The sequence below is a fragment of the Pseudophryne corroboree genome, chromosome 10 (assembly GCF_028390025.1).
Source record: "Pseudophryne corroboree isolate aPseCor3 chromosome 10, aPseCor3.hap2, whole genome shotgun sequence".
NCBI classification, from domain to species: Eukaryota; Metazoa; Chordata; class Amphibia; order Anura; family Myobatrachidae; genus Pseudophryne; species Pseudophryne corroboree.
In genome coordinates, this window is record NC_086453.1 from 244,465,729 (window position 1) to 244,492,378 (window position 26,650).

Here is a 26,650-nt window from a genome sequence, read left to right on the forward strand (position 1 = left end):
ACACAGCCAGATTATGACCCCCTCTTCCGCTATTCAGTCCTTGTCTAAAGAACATGGCGATAATTCATATCTGTTCCATGAAAAATAGACAATGAGACTTTTGACATCTATTAGCACTGGAGTGAGGGGGTGGTGCGGGGGAGGGGGCGTGTATAAAGTGGTGCATCATGAGTTCTTAGGGGTCTATTCATGAACCAGTGAAAACTGTGGAAAAGTGAGCCAGTGGAGAAGAGCCAATCAGCACTGAAGTAACATTTATAATTTGCATACTATAAAATTATACAGAGAAGCTGATTGGTTGCCATGGGCAACTTCTCCAGTGGCTCACTCCTCCACTATTGTCACTGCTTCATGAATAAACCCACTAGTGTTTCCAGTTGTATTAATCTGGTAAAACGGTGCGATTATGAAACTCCCGTATAAAGGCCTGTTCACATATACGTGTTCCTGTACATTTTGGGGTTACATGCTTTCATCATGGTCTAATTTGGTTATATTGACTAGGTCATTCAAAGCTGTCACCAAGAAACTGCTCTGCCTTTCTCAAATAGGAATACATAAAAAAGAATGGGACTGATTAGCAACAGAGTCATCAGTGCTGTGCTCTGTCCCCTAAATCCCCTAACGTCAATGGTCAGATAACATATAAATGAGCCATAAACAACATTAATAAACCTAAAATCATGTGGCGTCCTTATTTATAACAAATGTTCAATGGCGGAAGGGAGAACGGCCAGCTATTCATTGTATTGATGGGAGCAAACCTCCAGACTGCAGCAAGCTGGGTGCTGGACTGCTGCTCTTTCCTGCCAAAGTAAAGCTTATAAACAAGACACAATACGGTAGGGAAGGTGGGAAAGTCAGCAGAATAGAGGCATAGCAAATATATCCTAAACATTGTATTATAGTGAAAAATCCGATCCTACGGGCGTTTGCAAGATGAGTGACAGGAAGAGGCCGTTTGTAGGTGGTAACTGTTTATTGGGAGTATCCGGAAAAACGCAGGCGTTCCCAAGCGTTTTCAGGGAGGGTGTGTGATGTCAGCTCCGGCCCCTATCAGCCTCTTCTCATCGCACTGTAGGAGTAAGTCCTGGGCTGCGCAGAGACTGCACACAGTGGATTTTTGCAGCTTGGCGTACACATAGGATCACACACTTGCACAGGGAATTTACACTCCCCCTGGAGGCGGCAACTATCTAAACGGAGGACAGCAAAGTTAGCAGCCCAGCCATCAAGTCCGAATCACTCCCTAAGTTACCAATAAATCCCACCTCAATATTTATTAACCCTATCTGCCCCTGACTTGTGGTGTTAAAGCCATCAGGCTTATTTGTCCTCCTGTTATTCTTCATAGCAATGTTGCATTTTCCTTTACATTCAGCACACACTTAGGAGCATATTTATCTAGTATCAGGATTGTAATTTCTTATAGCTGCAGGGTCAGGAGCTCAGAAAGGAGTCCCTCCCTGTGATGTGTAAGAAGGGAAATGATCACAAATCCAATAATGTCACTCCTTCGGAAAACATGCGCCACTGCTGTGTATGAGCAGCTGCCACAAGATCCCTGTCCCGGTAATATTGGCAATTTGTAGTCCGCAGGGTACAGTGACTTAAGCCATCTTAAGATGGGGTTAGCTGCTGGGGCATTTGTCTGTAAATACAAATGCCACCCTTCTGAGATAGTGGTTGACACGCTGTAACAGCCCTTAAATCTTGGACACATGTAACTCCAGAGTAGAGAGGTGAAAACTTATTTTTGTGCTGCACATTTTCTGTGACTACATCACTATACATTTTTAATACCAAGCTGTGTTCTTTATCTATGGCAGTCCTGTGGGGCGTTTGCTTTGCAATGTAATATGGCTGACTTCATAAAGAGTTAAACCAAAACCAAATAGCTTTACACTGTTGGTGTGCTATCCTGTTGTAGATAACCCTGCTGAACGCAAGTAACCACTATTTGTCAGAAACGCGTTTGTGTACGAGCCCAAGGCCATTTGATACAGGTGTATTCTATGACATCATATTTGAGAAACCTTTATAACATTGCACCAGTTATAGATAATCATATTTTCCCAGTGTATTTGATTAGCAGTCTCAGTGGGGTCTACTATGGTATGCTGGTGCTCGGAATCCCGGCGCCGGGATCCAGACCGCCATTATATTGGCAGCGGGGCGAGTGCAAAAGAGCCCGTTGCTGGCTCACTGCGCTCGCCATGCTGATGGCACGGTGGCGAGCTATGTGCGCCTCGCTATTTATTCTCCCTCCAGGGGTGTCATGGACACCCCAAGAGGGAAAATAGTTGTTGGTATGGAGGCTGTCGGGATTCCGGCGCCGGTATGCTTAGCGCCGGAATCCCGACAGCTGACATATAAAGTGCCACCCGTCTCAGAGATGTGCTACATTTATCTTTTCATTTTTTTTTTTTTATGACTTTTGTTCAATTCTTTTCTTTACTTTATATGTGGCCCCCCTCCATTATACCTGCTGTTTTACAAAATATTGATGAGACTTACTGGCTTGATTGCAGTCATAGACATAAAATGTAAGCTTTTTGTTTTTATTTTAGGTTGAAATGACAATCCATAGCAATTCATGCATGTAATGTGGAACAGCATGGCATAATTGTGTGTACTGAATCCGACTGTGTGCATGATGTAACAAACAACTGCTTGTGCATGTTCAAGTTTAAAATGTGTCACTGTAACTCATAATGGCTTCCATGACCTGGAATTTAGCATCTGCAATCATAACCCATTCACTGACACCTAATTAAGTTGTAAACCATGTTAAGCAGCAGTACTGTATATATCAATCCTTGGGAGCTATTAAAACTAATTATTTTGAACAGTCTTCATAAGCAATCTCACTTCCAGAAAAACAAAAGTTACTGATTGGACTTTCCTGATAAAACTGGGACGTAGCCTAGTCTCCTTTTTCACTTTGTCTTGATTTCTAATTTAATAAGCCTTAATGTCTGAAAAACAGAAAAGTGACTTTATTTTCTTGTTCTTTAACCACTCCTCCAATTGCCAACAACAATATATTTTATTGCTCAAGCTAGGGCCCGTTTAGATGACATGTGCACACGTGATGTATAGTATAGCTTCCCATATAAGCCCCACACACGATGCTCTTTTTTCTGTAACAGGCTAATTTGTTAAGGCTTTACTATGGGCTCATTTAAATAAAAAAGTAGGTCAGTTCTCTGTAATGTATAAAATGGCTGTTCTAGACATTTTGATAAAAATCCAGCAATACATAAAGTCACTACTTGTCCTGTAACCAAACTTATTTCCATTGACGTCAAGGGGTAGTTTCTGTATTAATGCTGCAGAGTACTGCTGCTTTAGTAATAAACATCATATAGTGATAAAATAATGCTTTTCTTATATGTGATATTTACTAATTGTTGTGTGGAAAACAATGTGTTGTCCAGTAACCTAAAATCAAAGGTAGGCATCCTAGTGCTCTCCAACTGCTGTTAGGCTGCAAGTCACAGCATGCCTTGCAAGTCATTACCTGATGCTACATGCTGGGTCTTGTAGTTCACTTCCTACTAGAGAGCACCAGGTTGCAGAAGCCTCATCTAAGCTATTCATGTAACTGCATGCATTGCACGGACAGCCACTGTAGCATAACTCAGCACATACAATAACCACAAAAAAAAATGTTTTATTGCTTTCTGTGTTTTGTTGTGTTTTTATATCTGTTCTCTCCAGGCTTCGTGGACACGACCCCAGAAACAAGAGGTATAAAACCAATTAGCTGTCAAATACTGTACTCAGAGAGAGTCGCCTAACCCTTAGATGTGTTCCAGTACCATGCTGACTTAACCTATGATGATAGCGATAAGAGGATAGTTTTAGATTACCCTTAGTTTGCACAATTTAACACTCAAACAAGCTTGGTTGGTCTAACAAGTTCAATTAAAAAAAAAATCATCATAGATAGTTATATACTGCATGAGGGAAATTCAAAGTGCAACTCCTCTCAAACAGGAGGGTCCATAGAACAATAGATCTTGGTTTTTGAGATAAATAAAAGATGTAAAACTATCAAGCTTATTTTATAACATGGTTTAAGCTTCACATATACCCTGCAACTCATAGCAGCCAATTGGATGTGTATAGTATTAATCTAATTTATACTTTTAATCTAATATATGATTGGTTAATCTTCGTTACAGGATGTTTGTGCTATTTACGTAACATTATTAAATTCCACCCATTGTCTACGCACAGTGCAGGTGGTCATTTTGGAGGATGGACTAATATTAATGAGAATAGAGTCTGCCAATGAGAATGGAGCCTGTCAGTGCACTGGAAGCCAGTGTCATTAATCAGGCACAATGTGCCTCAGTATTGTCCCTGATCCCTAGTGAATGGATCGGCCGCATTCTTAATAATATTGGTTTAACCCACAAAATGCATTCTTTGTGGTAAGGCTAATGGTACACTTACACTGAAAGCAAAGCTATTAAAGGTAGTACATAGTAATCTCTTACGGGGCAATTCAACTCTTTGTGATATGTTTTTGGAATTTTCTTGAAGGCAATCATGGAGGATTGAATTCCCCCCACAGCATACAGCAATTAGTGCTATTAACATTATTTAAAGTTAAATAATGACATTATGACAACCTTGTAAACATTTGCTTTAATTGTTGTACTTGATGAAGTTACATTTTTCTTTAGATGCTAGAGGCTTTATGCAAATTTACACAGAGTACAAAGATGCAGGTCTCTTACCGTTAGAGGCTTTCTGAAGTGTTGGCTTTGTCACATGTAGCTGGTGAAAACTTCTCAGTGTAAAAGCAGGAAGAGAGCTGTGTCACTTTGGAGGGTTGTCAATAGTTTGTGTAAAGAAAAAAAATATTTCTGCTGCAGCTGCACAGGAAAGGGCCAGAGAAAGGGTGAGTCTCTGCTGGCTGCTAGCACAGCCGAGGCGGGAACTTACCATTCACTCACCTCAGCGGAGCTATTCTTAGGGTGGGTACACATTTGGCCGATATCGGCACAATATGTCGTTTCCGGCCGAATCGGAGTGACATATTGTGCAAATTGGTCACTGTGTATGTCCGATTGCGCATTGCATGTGATATCTTCTGGTTGGCCATGCTGCACAGCCAATCAGAAGATATTGCATGTGACCCGGTGCAGTGTAATGAAGGACAGAACAAGGAATTGTTCTGTTGTTCATTACATCATTCTTGTGTTTACCGCCGATAGCATACGTCAGCCGGTTGTCCGGCATATCAGCCAGGAGCACATTGTTCTAAGTGCACCTGGCCTAAGTAACAATCGTAGTAGCCAGACCCAGCACAGTGATTTCATGATAATAAGCATTTTTAGTACATGGACCTCTATGATTGAAAACTTGACTCTCTTTATACAAAAAAGCAGTACAGAATTGACATATAGCATTCACAAGGTGATGTGACACAACTGCCACTCCGTGGTTCCCTTTGGCTTTTAAAGCTTTTTCTGTGACCCACACCTTACTTAAAGCAGCAATCCCATGGTAGTTGAGGTGCAATGTTTAATGCCTGAGGAAGTGGGTAGGTGCACCAGGAACAAAAGCCCTCTTTGTGAGATATGCATTTAAAAAAAAATAATAATAATTTACATGGGTATGTTTAGAATTTTTTTGAATTGTCTGTGTTATTTTTAGGTTGTTGATAAAATGTTGTATACATACTGTATATTTTAATGGTTCAGAAATGTTTTTACTTTTGTATTCATTATTATACATTATTACTAGAAGGTTATTTATTGGCAAACATTCAGATCTATGAGAATAAAGAGATGGACCTGAAAAGTTAAAGAGGCACTAACATTCAGTTTCTGTCTCCAACCCGCCAAGAACAGTGGCTTACAAAAGCCACAGCTTCATAAATATAGCCTTAACATTCTTTATAAGATGTAACTTTTTTGCATTATAACTATATACTGGGAGTGAAGGATTGAACCCCCCTTATACTATATCCCCCCTTATACTATATAAAGTGACACTCCATTCTAAATTAAATATTATTTTACTCTTTTATGATCTTTCTATTATTTAATATCTCCTAAAAATGAGTAATTAGTGGATCTTCTGATTTTACTAATTGTTTATCAGACTTAAGGGTATATTTACTTAAGGCATATTTTCAGCTATTTTTTATCGCTTTCAGATCAATGAAAAACACATTTATTACAATTTAAAAATGAATATCAACAATTGTCTGTTAGTAAATGTGTGTTTTAGCTCCTGAAATCCAACATCAGTTTAAATCAATTTTCATTGATTTGAAATAGCTAAAAATCTATGAAAATCAACCTTAGTAAATAAACCCCTTACCTTGAAATTTGAGCCCTATAGTTGACATGTTTTTTGGGTATATCATACATCTATCATATAATTTTTTTGTGGATCCCTAGACCAGCACTGGAGATAAGACAATCTTGCTGTTTACCCTGAAGCTATTTGGGAAGTTTCTATTCTCCGAAGCTGCAGGACACATTTCCCGTTTAAAACATTGTGGTACTCATTCTAGAGGCACTAGTCAATAACACTACTTAACCTTAAAAACCTATCCGGGATTGCTGCTGTAAGATATTAACACTACAGACTATTAACATGATTTTTGGCCGATGGTCATTTTTGGGCAATTCAATTATAGTCTCCCCCCCCCCCCCCCTTTTTTTTTTCTAGACAAAAAAAATGTCCTGTTTTCGGGCGAAAAACACATGTGATCAGGGATAAGTTCCTGAACCCATGTGTTTTTGCAAAACAATGGGACTCTTTGGGACAGTTATCTGGGATTTTGTTTTGCATGCGGGGCTAATAGCATAGTCCCAGGCAAGTCAATTAGTTGCTGTAAATTACCACGGCTAATTGTATACTGGCCTAAGTTAGAATATGCAAAATATATATTTTCACACAAATGTATAAATGACTTACAAATGAATAGTGCCTTTGAACATTATATATGGGGTTATGCTACTGAAAATTATGTGAAAATAAGAGTTCTATGACTATACTGTATCATTATAATAGCACTAGTCTGTAGACCCAGAAATCTAAGGTGACTTCTAGTATCTGTAATAATATTCTTTATAATATACTGCACAAGTTTCCTAATGAACACTGCAGTGTTGACTGATTACAAGCAACTACACCAAGTCTCACTTGATATACAAATATTAATTACAGGTATTTATACTTGTATAATGAGCACCTGTTTATTATAATGGTATTAAAAGTCACTGAAAAGTTTTACTGCCGTATAAAGACAACAATATTTTTTTTTTATACCTTCACAGAGATTTGCAATGTGCACAGGAGATTTTCAGTTGTAGCATGCATGTTTGTAATAAACATTGGCAGCTCACAAATTGGTGACTAAAATTAATTACACGTGTATTGTCAAGTAATAATAATAATGTAAGACAATACCAACACTCATATTCTCTCTACTCTTTGGCATTACCATTGCTATAAAGGAGTAGTTTAGTTTACTCACAATTGGAATTTTAATTGGTTACATTGGTAGTACCATCACCACCAACAACTTATTTGTTAGTTCAAAATAACTTTTGTTTTATTATACATGCTAATACAGTATATGGCTTGGTATATAAAATGGCGGTTTATTCTTCAAAAGTTCTTTGGATTGATGAACCTGAGTAGTGCATTGTGATATTGATAGGAAAGTGGGACTAAAGTACACATTTTTCTTGTTAGCTATTGTTTACATACACAAGTATACAAACATTATATAATGATTTGATAAGGTTAAGCTATATGATATATGGTGGCAGTATGGCCGCACCTTACATAAAGAGTTTCAATATTTGTTCTTCTTTTCCGTCACATTGTTATATATATATATGGTGGTAAACTCTAGTTGGTTTGTAGGTTATTCACTGTGAATGATATGTCCACTGCACAGTGCAAGAGCAGATACACCTGCAATTGCCCCGATATCTTACCGTGTACCTAGAAATCCTCTTTGGCGCCTAGGGTTTACAGAGAGAGGGCCTACAGAGGAGCAGATCATTGTACACATACTGTATTAAGAGATGAGTGGAGTGAAGGTCTTTCTTGTAAAGCATGGCATAGGTGCACTGGTGTGACTCATTTTGTTAATGTTTTGTTTTGGGTTAATATAATAATAGTCTTCATCTGTATGGGTTTTGTGTTTGTCCGGAGGGACACACAACCTGTTCCATTAATTATGCACCAGGTCACAACTTGTGATCTTCAGGTCTTACTCTGCACTTTAAATGGGGATACATTTATTGCCTCTATGTTGTGCTGTACCAGAAGAGCGCAGTTCCACTCTTATGATTAATTGAAGACATTAATAAATTAGTATTTTAAAAGAAACTGCAAACTTATTTTATTGAAGAAGTTGGTACTAAAGTATTAGGAGGATACAGTAGATTTGTATATGACAATTGCACTTTTGCGGAAGGCCTCTGTGGAGATTTCCTTGGCCCTATAGAAACTTAGGGGTCGATGTATCAAACCTTTTGAGGGAGATACAGTAAAGTTGTCCATAGCCACCAATCAACTTCTTTCATTGTGTAGTCTGTGCTAGATAAATGACCACGTTATCTCTCTCGAAGGGACTCTTCATGGTAAAAGAGGTATATCTCGAAAGCAGAGGTTATGCATGCACCTTACACTGCATGGGGCAGACTGTACATATGGACCAAAGGTTTGGGTACAACTCATTAGTTACTGTATATAGAAAATATGCATTCAAAAATACAAATATTTTTGGCACGTTATTTATCAACAGTATCACAATATTAAGTTAATAACATGTGACCGAAACTAACATGTTGTTAAAGCTGGAGTTAATAACAGATGGTGTTTGTTTAGACACAAAGGAGCATATTTTTCAATTATTGGGCTTTAGATCCGATAATTGTACTTTCTTATTGCTGCTATCCACGGCAATAAGAAATTAAGTACTGCCCGAATGTATCAATATACACCTGCAGGGAGAGGAGCTCCAAAAAGAGCCCATCCCTGCCATGTGTTTGGAGTGACGTGACTGCATCAGCACTCTCTTCACTCCTCTGTTGGGACTCCTGCGCATATGTGGTCTACTGACCATGCATGTGCAGCATTCAGTATTTGCCAGGGAGGGTTCTTTTGGCAAAATGTAGCCTACGGCTAATGTCTAACACTATCTTCAGATGGCATTAGTTGCTAGGGCCAAACTTCAGATAGAGCTTGGTAAATCTGACGTCTTCGCAGTTTCCATAGCAACCTGTAGGGGCTGTGGCTGCTGTCTGAAAACAAGGGAATGCTGTGAAAAATATGAACATAACTCATATGACTATTTCTCCTTTTTTATGGAAAATGTAAGTTTGCCATTGTTCTTGGACCCAAGTAACAGAGTGTTACAATTCTTGTACCCCTAAAAAGGCAGTTCCCAATACAGTGTACTGTATAGCCGACATTCCGTGCATCCTAACAACTTATCGGTGGGACACCTCTGTTTAAGTACGTGTGAGCGCAGACACTGCAGTGTGGAGAATATTTGTAGGACTAAGGTAACACATGGTTATCCTTAACCCAGTGGTTCCTAACAGCCTTTTAATAAATATTGAACCTTTTAAAGTTGTATTATCTATATAAACATCCCCCCCCCCCTTCCCCACACACACAAAGCATTTATCCTACACCACCCACAGAAAACCATCATTGCTATTTTAGGGCTTATGATTTTTTAAATAGATTTGTTCAGCATTCATAATTCATATCACTTACCATAGCGTTTACTAGGCTTTTTGAATTATTGACATGCCTATTATTCCTTGTGTTTTCTTTGTGTTTTCTTTCCAAATCCAACAGTACTGGTATCTTTTCTAGAGGTTACACATATTTACATAGAAATATATTAAACAAAACTTAAAGGGCTGCCTCACTCAATACTAAATGGTGTCATGCCATACTTCATAATATACAGAGGCTCAATCCCATGAGGTCAAGATATATAATATGTATGATAGCTAGTTGATGAAAACAATTGTCTTGTTCTGGAATGTTTGTCATACCTGTACTTCAGAGAAATGCATAGGGCAGGTATGAGAAGAAGCGATGAGTGTGACCTGGTGACACCATTGGTAGTGAAATGGTTATGGTAATGGTAATTGTGGTATCACGTCCCCTCCTAACTGTTGTTCACTATGGGTGGCATGGCTTGATGATGTAATTTCATACTTGCCAACTATCCCAACTTGTAGACCTTGAAAGGGATGGTGTTTGCATGCAGATTGTAGGAGCTTCACCTCAAAGTGGCCTTTTTGAGGCTAGACGTATTTGACCCCGACTTTATATGTGTAAGGGATCCTTTTATTTAGCAAATTCCTTTTATTTAGCAAATAGAGCTAAGCTTAGCCTACTGCTGTTTTTGAAGAAACCCTTATACTATGTATAGACCAGTCCCCATTGCTGGTAGCCTTCCAGGCTTGGCTGAGTCTCCAGAGCACTATGTGCATGCACAGCCAGCCATTAGGCATGCTTATTAGTCACTAATCCATCACCGGCAACATAACACAGGCCTCCCAGGAGGAGGGAGACACTGTGGGACTTCACTGGACAGGTAAGTGATGGCAACTGCCATCAGAATATCCGAAGTATCACAGTGATACCAAATGAAATATGCTGCTAGCAATTAGTATTATTACTAAATGGACCCACAAATATTGTGAGTTATGCAACTTGCACCATCACAGCACATTCCTGCCTTCCTTACAGGCAGGTGAGCTACCATGTCAGACAGTTGTCTGATCTCACGGGAACTGGTGGAGTCTCTTCCTAATTTGGGAGTCTCCCTTACTTTCTAGGAGAGTAGGTGACTGTGTGCATATGCCCCCTTATATTTGGACCTTTATAGTCACGTGGCTGCAATTGACTTTAAGCTTCTTCTTATAGGTTTAAGTAAGACTTCTTGTTTAGAACAGGAAGTTTATAGCAGGTAGAAAAATATTAGATTATGTTATTTTAATACTAGCCATATCAATCATTTTTTTCAATTCTAACCAGACTTGCACCAACCCAGCTTGTTTCACCCTGTTTTAGACAATAACCTTTAACTGTACATACTGTACCTGATCTTTCTTGCTCTAGTCCTGCTAACAGGAATTCTGTAGCCTAACAATCATATTTGGTTTGAAACGATACAGATACGTTTTCTGGTATGATAAACCAGAGCATAGGTTGTACAGGAGTTTAAAGCACACTTATGCCTAAAGAGCTATAGAGAGACAGAATTGCGGACCACCATTTAAGTTCCCATCAGTGGTTCATAATTCTACATCTCTTCTGCCAGGGAGAGGGCATATACAGTGCTACAGTCAAATGAGTTAATCCTACATGGACTTTATATCAAGGGATCTCACCTGTTGCGCCCTAACTGTATTCACTAAGGCAGTGTTATTGGACATGCAAAATATATAGTATACTGTATATTGTACATCAAAGGAATGTGATCTCTTGGGAGAGATTTGATTATATCCAGTGAGGGATAGGCATAAAATCTCCAGAACCTGCAGTCATTCAGTGCTAGTCATTAACAGAAGACAAAATGCCGGTCACGTATCAGCATCACAATATGTCATTTATCATCATAAGCACCTAAAGATAACTGGCCTCTGAACATTTTATTAGTATATTCTTTTTGAGACTGGTCTAATTTAGACCTTTTAATCTACATGTTTGACAAAACATATGGAACAATCCTTTGAGTGAGCCACACACATAGAGTGTGCCAATCGTCAGAAATAACTTTTGACCTTTTAGTGCAATCGGAAGATGACCATACTGTACATGTAGATCAATAGCAATGATCAACCAACATTCCTAATAATCATCTGATCAGTTATGGTTAGATTATTTTTAGGCTCTGTGGTCTTTTCTGGGTCACAAGCGCTGAAATATTGGGCCAGTTGCTTAATTTTCTAATGACACAAGTTTTGTATGGTATATTTTAGTTATCTCATCCAGCCCTTAGATTTGGAAATATATCCTTTGAAAAAATATAGCCATTTCTTAAAACCACACAAGTACAGTACACTGCCAGATATATATTGTTCTGTATCATTCTTCCTAACCAGCCCTGACATTAAATTATTAGCCCCCACATTTAATTCAGAGACTACACATGAAAATATTAGCCTCTACAACATACTTATACAGTAGTTCCCATCAGCCCCCTATTACACTAATGGACTCACATTTAATTAAAAAAAAAAAAAAACACCAAATGAAATTAACATTACTGACCTGTTGCTGCTTTACATTAATATACTCATTATTAAATATGTTTTACCCACTACATTACATTAATAGTCCCCAGTCCACATAACATTAATATTCCGCCATCACACTTGAAAGGGTGTTCTCTAGACAACTTCTAGCAACATAAAGCGAGTCAACATTAATGGTATGAGAGGGTTAGGAAGGCAAATGAGAAATGTTAAGACAGGGGGGAGTTGAAAAGAGTAGGAGGAAGGGGAATGGAGTATGAGGGAAGAAAATAGAAGATATGTGGAGAGTCAGCCGGGCCATGTGGGAGGAGAAGTGGATCACACAGCTGCTCTCTATATTCAAGAAGCTAAATAAGTCAGGGCAGGTGATCCCCTGGGCTGGCCAGCCACCAGGTAGGACATCATTTTCAGGCTTTGTCCTCTCCACACCTGCCAGGAAATGCAAACCAAGAGAATCAGGAGAAAAATTATTCTAAATACAAGGACGTTTGTAGGTTTGACTATAGTGTTTGTAGTCATTATCTTGATACAGCCATTTACATAATCCACCACAAATAGAAGCAGAGTCATTTTGCAAGGGATGTTCCAAAACCTGGAACATTGGTGTGCATCTCTTTTGTACAGGTAGACAAATAGGTGCTTTTGGACTAATAGGTATGTGCAGGGCCATTGAGATAGCTGCGGGGCCCAGGTACTAGAGGAAATGTGGCCAAATTTGGGATACATGGTCACGCCCCTTGGGGATAAAAAAAACACAGTAAAAAACTATCTATGGCGCTGGGAATTGGCACCTCGAGCTGCAAATGAGAGCATTTATCCCCCTCAGTACTTGGTCCCTACCCCTCCCAGGCTCAAGTAATTAGTACCCGCCTCCCCCCTCTCGGCACCCCTGAGTATATGTTGCAGGAGCACCTTTAGCATTGTCAGAAAGGACCTCCAATCTATGTTGCCAAAATAGCTACAGAGATAGAAAAGAAACGGTAAGAGTGAAGGCTCCAGTCTTGAAAAGGTCAAAAAGTGATTAGTTCTATTATATTTAATATTGTGTGACAGTACAATAAAATACTGGCTAAGATAACGAGTAATGCTGTGCTCAGTAGAATTGTTATATAAACATCCTGTATAATTCATGAAAGCTTGGGATTGTAGAAAGGGCAGTTGTGAATTTTTAACCAAACAGACCAAGTGAGAGCTATGTCAGAAGAATTATACGCTGTATATAAAGAGCACTGATCTGATGTGTGAATGAAAACAGTTTGAACTGAATTTAGACCATGATTGTGGAAGTACTTTATAATAAGAGATTACAGGGTCCAGTATGAGAAAACCAATCCTTGTATGACCAGAACCCAAGTATAAATATCTATAACATTTCAGTATGTAAATATAAAATCTTGTGAGCAGGACAAGCTTATGGCCATAAAATATATGGGTTTCCGGGGGCAATCACTTACAATAATCTCAGTTAGAATTCTGTATACTGAAATTCAATTGCACACCTGTATAAAGGTGTATGCTCATGTTTTGTGATCTAACAAGGACTTGGAAGTGCCCTGCAATGCATGGAGTCGGTCTTTAGATACAGGGGCATATGTAATAGGGGCCAAGTTTGCCAGAAGTGTAGCTTGCTGGCCAATCTCGGACATTTTTTTAAAGGGGCAAGCATTTACATGGCATGGTTTAGCCTTGTAAATGATTGCCCCTTTAAATAAAATGTCCAAGATTGACCAGCATCCCGCACCTCCCGCAGACCTTATTACATATGCGCGCATAATATGTGAGGTCTACCTACTGGGAACCCAATGAATCTGAAACAGGAAAATGCACTTAGTCTAGGGATCTAAGTGACAGCTTGTTTCTGCTACAGGGGTCATGCAGATCACTGAATGGTGCAATCCCCGGGCCAGTTAGTATGTGCATATGTAGTATAACGTCTCAGACACTTCCACATGATCATTTAAGTAGGATGTATGTATAGAACTTTAAATCAGTATAGGTAATTGCAATAGTTATATAAGTGCAAATTTTGACAGCAGATATTTTAGCATCAGGGCCCAGGGGGTCATGCTGGAGGGTCTACATTACATATTAGAGGGAAACAATCCTTCTTATAAACAGAAGTATGTTTGATTAAGAAAATAACCTCCTGCATTGGCAGTGTGTGCCTGTGCGTTTATGTGCTCAGCGAGATCGTGTCAGACTCAGCTGCGCTTTCTAACCTCTCACCGTCCTCCCTTTATTAGTCTAAGGACTGGAGAAGCTGAAGGAAAGAGAACATATGACTGTCAATTATTCCCCAATTCAGCAGCTCATAAAAATGTAATTTGCAATTGCTTTCCATTTCAGAATGGCTTCAGTACATTAGTTTAAGGTATAATTAGATTAGGTTGTTAAATTGTTTACAGTTACTTGCCTGTTGATGGTACCTTTATAGTATCAGGATGCGGTAATTAGAGTTGGTTAGAGGCAAAAAAGATTGACCAACGAGAAGCACATAATGTCTTTCCTCATCTTAATTAGGGGAGATTATTATCTTATGTGTCTTGTCCCTGTGTGGCCTTCAAATCTCATGGACTGCAATAATAAACTGTAAATGTAGATTGGCTGCAAATAGAGGTATTGCCCTCTGTGACATGTTAGCATAGTGGGGATCATTTATAGGAAGACCAAGTAATGACTAGCAGTAATAACGTTGTGTGTGTTTGTGCGTGTGTGCGTGCATGCGTGTGTGTTGTGTGTGTGTTTGTGCATGTGTGACTAAAACATTAAAACAATTGATTCATAAAAGTTGCTAAATTTCTTAACTCATGTGATTCAATGATGTATTATTATCATGCTAATATGTATAGTTAAATATGATACTAACTAATTACAACAACATAACAGATATAATAGATAGAAATAAGCCCCAGATGGGCACTATACCTAATTTTTAATTAAATATCTTGCTTAGATTGAATATATTAGAAAACAGAAGTTAATAAAAAAATCCTCCTTCAATAGAATATCTCTAGGGTGAACCTCTAAAAAATATATAATGAATGAACAGTATTGTTGGCAGACAGTATCCAGATATATTTATCCCATTGGAAACTTCCTCCACTCCAGTAATTAAAGGAGACCACATACAGTAGCTGTATGAAGAAACTGCTTCCAGGTTTGATTGTAACAGGGTTACACACCCTGATGTGCTGCGTTTACACATGCTCATTCATGAGGCTAGTTATGGCTCCTCAAGGCCTTAACCCAATCTTCAGCTATTTCTGGGGCTAACTTGGAGGTGGACAATTCACACAGCCGCTGTGTATATGCTAAAGCCATATGCTATGGGGTTAACCCCACAGTGAGTCTAGCACCTTTATAAAACAACTAATTCCTATCGCTGACTCTTTTTACAGCAAATTATCATCAGTGACCTAAACCAACTCCTTCCGTATTAGGTTTATTTGAAATGAGGTGTCAGATAATAATAGACATACCTCCCAACACGACCCTCTCCAGGAGGGAGAGAATGCTCTGCTCCTGGATTTCCTTCTTAATTTTTGATTGCCATCACCTGTGCTGAAACACATTTTATATCCATTAATCTGTTCAACACAGGTGCTTGCAATAATAAATTAAGAGAAGTCCAGAAGCAGAGCATTGTGTCCCTCCTGGAGAGGGTCATGTTGGGAGGTATGTAATAGATAAGTCTTGAGTCTATTTTTGAAGGATTCTAGAGTGGAGGCTTCTTGAACTGTGCAGGGAAGAGAGTTTCATAGAGTCGGAGCCACTAAGCTGAAAGTGACCTAAGGGAATAATATAATGTTACATTTCTACTCTAGATCTCCTTGCATATTATTATTTATTAACAGTTTCTTATATAGCGTAACAAATTCCGTTGCTCTTTACAATTGGAAACAACAGTGATAAAACAAAACTGGGTAGTAATAACAGACAGTCATAGAGGTAGGAAGGCCCTGCTCGCAAGCTTACAATCTATATGTGTAATCTATCATGTGCTATGAACAATTTGCTGCCAGTCCTAATCTCCCTTAAAAACCAATAAGAACATTGTAATGTCTCCCTATAATTAATTGGTTTCTTTACCTACAAAACAGTTCATGCAGTGCTACAATGTCAGGAAATTAGAATAGCATGTTCCCAAACAGCGGAAAAACCCATTTTCTCTATCGTCCTAAGTGGATGCTGGGGTTCCTGAAAGGACCATGGGGAATAGCGGCTCCGCAGGAGACAGGGCACAAAAAAGTAAAGCTTTACTAGGTCAGGTGGTGTGCACTGGCTCCTCCCCCTATGACCCTCCTCCAGACTCCAGTTAGATTTTGTGCCCGAACGAGAAGGGTGCAATCTAGGTGGCTCTCCTAAAGAGCTGCTTAGAGAAAGTTTAGTTTAGGTTTTTTTTCTTTACAGTGAGTCCTGCTGGCAACAGGATCACTGCAACGTGGGACTTAGGGGGAAAGTAGTAAACTCACCTGCATGCAGAGTGGATTTGCTGCTTGGCTACTGGACACCATTAGCTCCAGAGGGATCGAACACAGGCCCAGCCGTGGAGTCCGGTCCCGGAGCCGCGCCGCCGACCCCCTTGCAGATGCTGAAGCGTGAAGAGGTCCGGAAACCGGCGGCTGAAGACTCCTCAGTCTTCATAAGGTAGCGCACAGCACTGCAGCTGTGCGCCATTTTCCTCTCAGCACACTTCACTGGGCAGTCACTGAGGGTGCAGAGCGCTGGGGGGGGGCGCTCTGAGAGGCAAATATAAACCTTATACAAGGCTAAAAATACCTCACATATAGCCCATAGGGGCTATATGGAGATATTTAACCCCTGCCTGACTGGAAAAATAGCGGGAGAAGAACCCGCCGAAAAAGGGGCGGGGCCTATCTCCTCAGCACACGGCGCCATTTTCTGTCACAGCTCCGCTGGTCAGAACGGCTCCCAGGTCTCTCCCCTGCACTGCACTACAGAAACAGGGTAAAACAGAGAGGGGGGGCACATTAATGGCTATATATATATATATTAAAGCAGCTATAAGGGAGCACTTAATATAAGGATATCCCTTGTATATATAGCGCTTTGTGGTGTGTGCTGGCAGACTCTCCCTCTGTCTCCCCAAAAGGGCTAGTGGGTCCTGTCTTCATTAGAGCATTCCCTGTGAGTTTGCGGTGTGTGTCGGTACGTGGTGTCGACATGTATGAGGACGATATTGGTGTGGAGGCGGAGCAATTGCCAAATATGCAGATGTCACCCCCCAGGGGGTCGACACCAGAATGGATGCCTTTATTTGTGGAATTACGTGATGGTTTATCTTCCCTTAAACAGTCAGTTGAGGACATGAGGCGGCCGGACAATCAATTAATGCCTGTCCAGGCGCCTCAAACACCGTCAGGGGCTGTAAAACGCCCTTTGCCTCAGTCGGTCGACACAGACCCAGACACGGGCACTGATTCCAGTGACGACGGTAGAAATTCAAACGTATTTTCCAGTAGGGCCACACGTTATATGATTTTGGCAATGAAGGAGACGTTACATTTAGCTGATACTACAGATACCGTAAAACAGGGTATTATGTATGGTGTGAAAAAACTACAAACAGTTTTTCCTGAATCAGAAGAATTAAATGACGTGTGTGATGAAGCGTGGGTTGCTCCTGATAAAAAGTTGATAATTTCAAAAAAGTTATTGGCATTATACCCTTTCCCGCCAGAGGTTAGGGCGCGCTGGGAAACACCCCCTAAGGTGGACAAGGCGCTCACACGCTTATCCAAACAAGTGGCGTTACCCTCTCCTGAGACGGCCGCACTTAAGGATCCATCAGATAGAAAGATGGAAGTTATTCAAAAGAATATATACACACATGCAGGTGTTATACTACGACCAGCTATAGCAACTGCCTGGATGTGCAGTGCTGGAGTAGTTTGGTCAGAATCCCTGATTGAAAATATTGATACCCTAGATAGGGACAATGTTTTACTGTCGTTAGAACAAATAAAGGATGCATTTATCTATATGCGTGATGCACAGAGGGATATTTGCACACTGGCATCTCGGGTGAGTGCTATGTCCATTTCAGCCAGAAGAGCCTTATGGACACGACAGTGGACAGGCGATGCGGATTCAAAACGTCACATGGAGGTTTTGCCGTATAAAGGGGAGGAGTTATTTGGAGTTGGTCTATCAGACTTGGTGGCCACGGCTACTGCCGGGAAATCCACTTTTTTACCTCAAGTCACTCCCCAACAGAGAAAGGCACCGACCTTTCAACCGCAGCCTTTTCGCTCCTACAAAAATAAGAGAGCAAAGGGCTTGTCGTACCTGCCACGAGGCAGAGGAAGAGGGAAGAGACACCAACAGGCAGCTCCTTCCCAGGAACAGAAGCCCTCCCCGGCTCCTGCAAAAACCTCAGCATGACGCTGGGGCCTCTCAAGCGGACTCGGGGACAGTGGGGGGCCGTCTCAAAAATTACAGCGCGCAGTGGGCTCACTCGCAGGTAGACCCCTGGATCCTGCAGATAATATCTCAGGGGTACAGGTTGGAATTAGAGACGGATCCTCCTCATCGTTTCCTGAAGTCTGCCTTACCAACCGTCTCTTCCGAAAGGGAGAGGGTGTTGGAAGCCATTCACAAGCTGTACGCTCAGCAGGTGATAGTCAAAGTACCCCTATTACAACAAGGAAAGGGGTATTATTCCACTCTATTTGTGGTACCGAAGCCGGATGGCTCGGTAAGGCCTATTTTAAATCTGAAGTCCTTGAACCTCTACATAAAAAAGTTCAAGTTCAAGATGGAGTCACTCAGAGCAGTGATAGCGAACCTGGAAGAAGGGGACTTTATGGTATCCTTGGACATCAAGGATGCGTATCTACACGTTCCGATTTACCCCGCACACCAGGGGTACCTCAGGTTCATTGTTCAAAACTGTCACTATCAGTTTCAGACGCTGCCGTTCGGATTGTCCACGGCGCCTCGGGTCTTTACCAAGGTAATGGCCGAGATGATGATTCTTCTTCGAAGAAAAGGCGTATTAGTTATCCCATACTTGGACGATCTCCTAATAAGGGCAAGGTCCAGAGAACAGCTGGAGACAGCTTTAGCACTATCTCAAGAGGTGCTAAGACAACACGGGTGGATTCTGAATATTCCAAAATCCCATTTAATCCCGACAACTCGTCTGCTGTTCCTAGGAATGATTCTGGACACGGTTCAGAAAAAGGTTTTCCTTCCAGAGGAAAAAGCCAAGGAGTTATCCGATCTGGTCAGGAACCTCCTAAAACCAGGAAAAGTGTCAGTACATCAATGCACAAGAGTCCTGGGAAAAATGGTGGCTTCTTACGAAGCAATTCCATTCGGCAGATTCCATGCAAGAATATTCCAAAGGGATCTGTTGGACAAATGGTCAGGGTCGCATCTGCAGATGCACCTGCGAATAACCCTGTCACCAAAGACAAGGGTGTCACTTCTGTGGTGGTTGCAGAAGGCTCACCTATTAGAAGGCCGCAGATTCGGCATTCAGGATTGGATCCTGGTGACCACGGACGCCAGCCTGAGAGGCTGGGGAGCAGTCACACAAGGAAGAAACTTCCAGGGAGTATGGACGAGTCTGGAAAAGTCTCTTCACATAAACATTCTGGAACTAAGAGCAATCTACAATGCTCTAAGCCAGGCGGAACTTCTCCTGCAAGGAAAGCCGGTGTTGATTCAGTCGGACAACATCACGGCGGTCGCCCATGTAAACAGGCAGGGCGGCACAAGAAGCAGGAGTGCAATGGCAGAAGCTGCCAAGATTCTTCGCTGGGCGGAGAATCACGTGATAGCACTGTCAGCAGTGTTCATCCCGGGCGTGGACAACTGGGAAGCAGACTTCCTCAGCAGACACGATCTTCATCCGGGAGAGTGGGGTCTACATCCAGAAGTCTTCAACATGTTAATAGACCGTTGGGAAAGACCAATTGTAGACATGATGGCGTCTCGCCTCAACAAGAAACTGGACAAATATTGCGCCAGGTCAAGAGATCCACAGGCAATAGCTGTGGACGCACTGGTAACTCCTTGGGTGTACCAGTCAGTGTATGTGTTTCCTCCTCTGCCGCTCATACCAAAGGTATTGAAGATCATACGGCAAAGAAGAGTAAGAACAATACTAGTGGTTCCGGATTGGCCGAGAAGGACTTGGTATCCGGAACTTCAAGAGATGCTCACGGACGAACCGTGGCCTCTACCTCTGAGAAGGGACCTGCTACAGCAGGGTCCCTGTCTTTTTCAAGACTTACCGCGGCTGCGTTTGACGGCATGGCGGTTGAACGCCAGATCCTAAAAGGGAAAGGCATTCCAGAAGAAGTCATTCCTACCTTGATTAAGGCACGGAAGGAAGTCACCGTGAAACATTATCACCGCATTTGGCGAAAATATGTAGCGTGGTGCGAGGATCGGAGGGTTCCGACGGAGGAATTCCAACTGGGTCGTTTCCTACATTTCCTGCAATCAGGATTATCTATGGGTCTCAAATTGGGATCCATTAAGGTTCAAATTTCGGCCCTGTCAATATTCTTCCAAAAAGAATTGGCCTCTGTCCCTGAGGTCCAGACCTTTGTCAAGGGAGTACTGCATATACAGCCTCCTGTGGTGCCTCCGGTGGCACCGTGGGATCTAAATGTAGTTTTAGATTTCCTCAAATCCCATTGGTTTGAACCATTGAAAAAGGTGGATTTGAAATATCTCACATTGAAAGTGACTATGTTACTAGCCCTGGCCTCTGCCAGGAGAGTATCTGAATTGGCGGCTTTATCTTATAAAAGTCCTTATCTAATCTTCCATTCGGATAGGGCAGAACTGCGGACTCGTCCGCATTTTCTCCCTAAAGTGGTATCAGCATTTCATCTGAACCAACCTATTGTGGTGCCTGCGGCCACTAGCGACTTGGAGGACTCCAAGTTGTTGGACGTTGTCAGAGCCTTAAAAATATACATTGCAAGGACGGCTGGAGTCAGAAAATCTGACTCGCTGTTTATATTGTATGCACCCAACAAGTTGGGCGCACCTGCTTCTAAGCAGTCGATTGCTCGTTGGATTTGTAACACAATTCAACTTGCACATTCTGTGGCAGGCCTGCCACAGCCTAAAACTGTAAAAGCCCACTCCACAAGGAAGGTGGGCTCATCTTGGGCGGCTGCCCGAGGGGTCTCGGCATTACAACTCTGCCGAGCAGCTACGTGGTCGGGGGAGAACACGTTTGTAAAATTTTACAAATTTGATACCCTGGCAAAGGAGGACCTGGAGTTCTCTCATTCGGTGCTGCAGAGTCATCCGCACTCTCCCGCCCGTTTGGGAGCTTTGGTATAATCCCCATGGTCCTTTCAGGAACCCCAGCATCCACTTAGGACGATAGAGAAAATAAGAATTTACTTACCGATAATTCTATTTCTCGGAGTCCGTAGTGGATGCTGGGCGCCCATCCCAAGTGCGGATTATCTGCAATACTTGTACATAGTTATTGTTAACTAATTCGGGTTATTGTTAAGGAGCCATCTTTAAGAGGCCCTTTCTGTTGTCATACTGTTAACTGGGTTTAGATCACAAGTTGTACGGTGTGATTGGTGTGGCTGGTATGAGTCTTACCCGGGATTCAAAATGCCTCCCTTATTGTGTATGCTCGTCCGGGCACAGTACCTAACTGGAGTCTGGAGGAGGGTCATAGGGGGAGGAGCCAGTGCACACCACCTGACCTAGTAAAGCTTTACTTTTTTGTGCCCTGTCTCCTGCGGAGCCGCTATTCCCCATGGTCCTTTCAGGAACCCCAGCATCCACTACGGACTCCGAGAAATAGAATTATCGGTAAGTAAATTCTTATTTACTCGCATGTCTGACAAAGATTTTCACTTTCATTATGGAGTTAAAAAGAAGCAGAGGACAGAGAAAATTGTATAAGGCTATTAGACTGCATTTTGCAGAACACAGCATGATATATAGATTTTATGCTGTATATTCTCACACCCACTTAACAATAGCTATAAATGTGAAATTATGGAGGGTCTGTCACATTTCCCCATTGTTCAGTAGAAGACCTTTCTCCAGTAGCTGTTCTGCTCCTCAATTGACAGTGGGCTAATATGTATTAAGTTATTGTTAAAAAGGTATTCCATCTTTGTTAGCCATCCAATTAGTTTATTCAGCAAAGGCCTGGTCAGTGCTTATCATCCTATGTTTGTATTAACAGCTGTGTATAATTATCCTGGGCACCTTCACAACAGCGCATTTGTGAATTGCATTGAATTATGCTTTCTGCACAGAAAGACGTTTAGATTGCAGGGGCAGGAGGTGGGCTTGTAATCAGTGTATAAAGGGTTCTTGACCATATTTCCTGTGGTGTGCATGCTGCTGGACAAGTATGTAAGTGATGAAGTGTATCTATCTCCTACATAGAGTGAATGAAGCCATTTTTTGGTTGCTGAAACAATATACGTGAGAGTGTAGAACAAAAGGTTAATGGGAAATGTTAATATGACTGAGGCATGAGACCAATTTATGATTCACACCTCAGCCACTAGTTCCCAGTGAATAGATTGACTATTAGTATAACCTCCTCAATGGCTACCTTCACTGGGAATATATAACAAATAAAGGGCATTATCCCAATGACGGGCTTCCTCATTGGCTCTTGTTTTATTATCTCTCAGGATCTGCTGATGAGAATTTCTTCTAGAACTCAACATGTTAACATTTTATCTTTTAGAAGTTCTAGTGTGCTGACCGAGTTCTTCTCCTCCCTGCAGACATTGGATGGACGTGTGGTGGTTCAAGGACACATCAGGATGTCCTCTCTTACCCTGAAGGACATCCAATACACAGATGCTGGAGAGTACTTCTGTGTCGCCAGCAACACCATTGGCCAGGACACACAAGCCATGTACTTCGAAGTGCAGTGTAAGATCTCTCATTTCTCTCTCCTGAGTCACATACCAGAACTGTAAGATGACTGATTACTGCTACAGCGCCAGTTTTGTCCCTGAATGTAGCCAGGCATCACAACATTTGGCCACAGTGGTTTGACAAGAAAAAAAATTCAATGAAAGTCAAAAACTTAGGTCTAGAACAGAGTAAGCTCTTTATACCCCACATATTTGCTTAACTACGTTTCATTGTCAGAGCAACAGTATTGCTATTAAAGTATGAATTAAGGACCTTATTCAGAGGTGGATGCAATGCCGGTGTTTTCGCAGTTGGCCGATGTTTTTTATGTGCCACAGTGGTCTTGTGATGACAGACAAAGAGTGGATTAGGATTCAGAATGATTGACAGACAGTGACCATTTGTGGGAGGAAACGGGGGTCGGGGGGTTTCTAAAACTCAGGCGTGTCATGACTATTTCGGGGATGTGTCTCAGGCAGTGACTGCATCCGTGGTTCTGTCCCCAGTATCTTAGTTGTGATGGATATTCTGAACAATCATGGGATTGTTTAGAGGAAGGATGTAGCGACCGATGTGTGTTCGATGTTGCACCTTTGACACTGCAGCAACGGCCATTGCGTCCACCCCAGTGTCAGGCCCTAAATCATCATAATAGTCCTCAGAGAGACAAATTACCAAATTATTATAGTACTCAGTATAATGGGCTGCTATAATTCTGTGGCCCTGCTGCTATTAGTCCATGGAGGTTTTCTGTTTGCAGACAAAGCAATATATATAGCAGCTCATATTAATATATGCAAATATGCAGAGTAATACTGTTTTTTTCCCCCGAAGAGTTAAACATATGTTTAAAATAAGCAATTAAAATACAAATATAACTAAAATAATACAAAAAAAGAAAAATACCTAAAAAAATCTTTAAATGTTTTCTCTTGCTGCTTATGGCTTTTGTAAATGATGTTATTGCGCAGTCTGAACTGCTGTATGAGACTTATGATCAAGTTAATGTTGTAATCAGACAGCATAAATCAATAATGAAAACTTAATAAACAGGATTTAAATAAAAGATGTAATAAAATATGCGGGACAGTTGCTTTACCAGAATTCCATGAATATAATTGCATATCCTATATATTCCCTTGTGGATAGATCTTGTGCCTCTATAAAACTTGGTGAATATAGGGGCTTATATATTAAAGGGCTGAACGCCCAATTAAGGTGACAGGAGTCGTTATCACATCACCCTATACATGAAGGCAGTGCCGTATTTGCATGGAAAGGCTATTTACCAAGCATTTACCACAATTCCTGTTCTATTAACGCCTTCCCACGATTGCCTTATCACAATGAAGTTGTAAAAGCAATGTTTTAGTATCCGTAAAACCCCATTGTGTTACATGCAGAAATGTTAAAAATATATTTAATTTTGTAAATAAATGAAATATATTTTTTTATGTTTTCTATCATAATGCCCACAATAGTAGCGCCCCTTCCACATAATGTGCCACATAATGCCCACAATAGTAGCGCCCCTTCCACTTATGTTCACAGGAGGGGAGGGGATAGAGGTGACAGTGCCACTTCCATGGGAGATCAGTGAGAGACTGAAGAGCTGCGGCCACCACATCAAGCTGCCGATGCCGCTGCCAGTGGTGAGAGGGTAGGAGTTGAGGGAACTGACACGGATAGCCTCACTTCACACTGTCAGTGCAGCTGCATCTCATACATTGTAACAGATGCAGCCAGCAGCAACAGCAGAGTAGCAGAGCAGGGAGAGTGCCTCTTCAGCTCGGCACCTTCCTGTTTTGCAGGATCTGCTGAGAGGGTTGCGCCGTCTCTGCCACAGAGCACAAAGTAATTTTAGTAGGGTTGCGGGATGTCATTATTCCTAGGTCATACTCACTAAAATGGTATTACCATATGATGCAATACTACATTGCTTGTGCTTTTCGTCATCTAACGGGGCCCATTCATCAATCAGGCAAATTCTTGATTCCCATCGGCAAAATACAATGTTAGGAATCCTCAACTTGTTGATTCCGTTCATCTTTGGGTCAGAGTTGGCGATTCGAGGGTTGGATTTTGTAGACCATGGGTACAACACAGAATTGTGCCAATTTATTGTTGATGTATGGGCTACTTTAATTCTAACTGGATATTTTACGTTCATTTGTATCACCAACAACTTCATTTAGCCCAGTTGTCAGGTTTCTCAACTTAATTGATTTATCAATTAAGGGTAATGATTATCATATATCAGTGTGACATGCCAATAGGCTAAGCTGCTTTCCTTGAGGAGGAAACAAAACAAATACATTATCTGTTTTTGATTTGTCCTCCATCTGACTTACATAGATACTTAGGGATTGGGAATGTGGAACACATTATAAATATATCATGACACACATTCAATACATCAAGGACAGCAAAGCTTTTCATTTTTTTGTGGTCTTTTAAATGCCTCTTGAGAACCCTCCATAGACTACAATATATAGCAGTGGTTCTCAGACTACTGTATCAGCAGACCCGACATACTCATTGCCAGTAACAAAGAGGATATCTACTAAAGGTTTTTGTCTCCCCAGAATGACTATTAGTTGCTACAAAGTTCAATTAAGCCTTTCTCAAATTACCCCTAGGGGGCGATATAAAAAGCACAGCGATTACTGAAAGCATCATTCTCATACACTTATTTAATAGAACACATGGGCTTTTTATTTATTTATTTTTACCTTTGGTTTTATTTCAGTCATTGCTCATATAGATAATTACAATGTACCTCTAACGATAGATACATTAATTTGAATATAAAAGGATTGCATTCCAATGAATTATGCATAACCTTAAAAATATCATTTCCAGCATTTATTATTATATAAAAACAATGATAAACATCAACAATATAAATCCTCTAGAGATATTTTAGAAAACACAGCTTGAAACAATTGCTTCAATAGTAGCTAAGTGATCTATTAAACATTAAGAATTTATTGTTACAAAAAAAGGTTGAGCTGAGGCTCCTTCCGCCGCAGCAGCGGCTGTTGATGAATAATTCCTCTTTGGAAAAAAACTTTTTCTCCGGCTAGTACTGCCATGATGCTGGTAGTATAAAATAATTGAATCAGATGAAAGAGTGGTCACAGTGTGTATACTGCTGGAGAGAGAGACACTGATTTAAGTGTTCACAATGGCTGATGTTTTAGGCCGATGAATTAATGGATAGCGATCCCCTTGTGAAATTAGTGGATACAACACATGACCTTCTGACCTCCAGATAGCACAGTCCCACATATTAATCCTTGGAAGGCACAGTGTGGCTCATTATAAGAACGCAAAATCCTAGATGGATATAATTGAAAGGGTCAGCTAGTATATTTTGGCAATCTCATAAGCTGATCTTTATAGAGTAGGAAACCCTGGACTGCCCCACAGTATTATACTGTAGATAGTAAATTGCATTATATTATGCAATAGTG

The 26,650-nt window shown here is 41.0% G+C and overlaps 1 protein-coding gene across 9 annotated transcripts in view; it reads left to right on the forward strand.

Annotated features, from left to right (window-relative positions):
• NCAM1 (neural cell adhesion molecule 1) overlaps positions 1–26,650 on the forward strand; it is a 513,442-nt gene that overhangs the window by 382,883 nt on the left and 103,909 nt on the right. For 6 of the 9 annotated variants that reach the window (XM_063943169.1, XM_063943170.1, XM_063943173.1 and 3 more), the window contains exons 9-10: positions 3,724–3,753; positions 23,039–23,189. In XM_063943169.1, coding sequence (XP_063799239.1) covers positions 3,724–3,753; positions 23,039–23,189 — 181 coding nt within the window. The remainder of the gene's footprint in view (positions 1–3,723; positions 3,754–23,038; positions 23,190–26,650) is intronic. The other 3 variants (XM_063943171.1, XM_063943177.1, XM_063943174.1) reach the window with 1 other exon arrangement.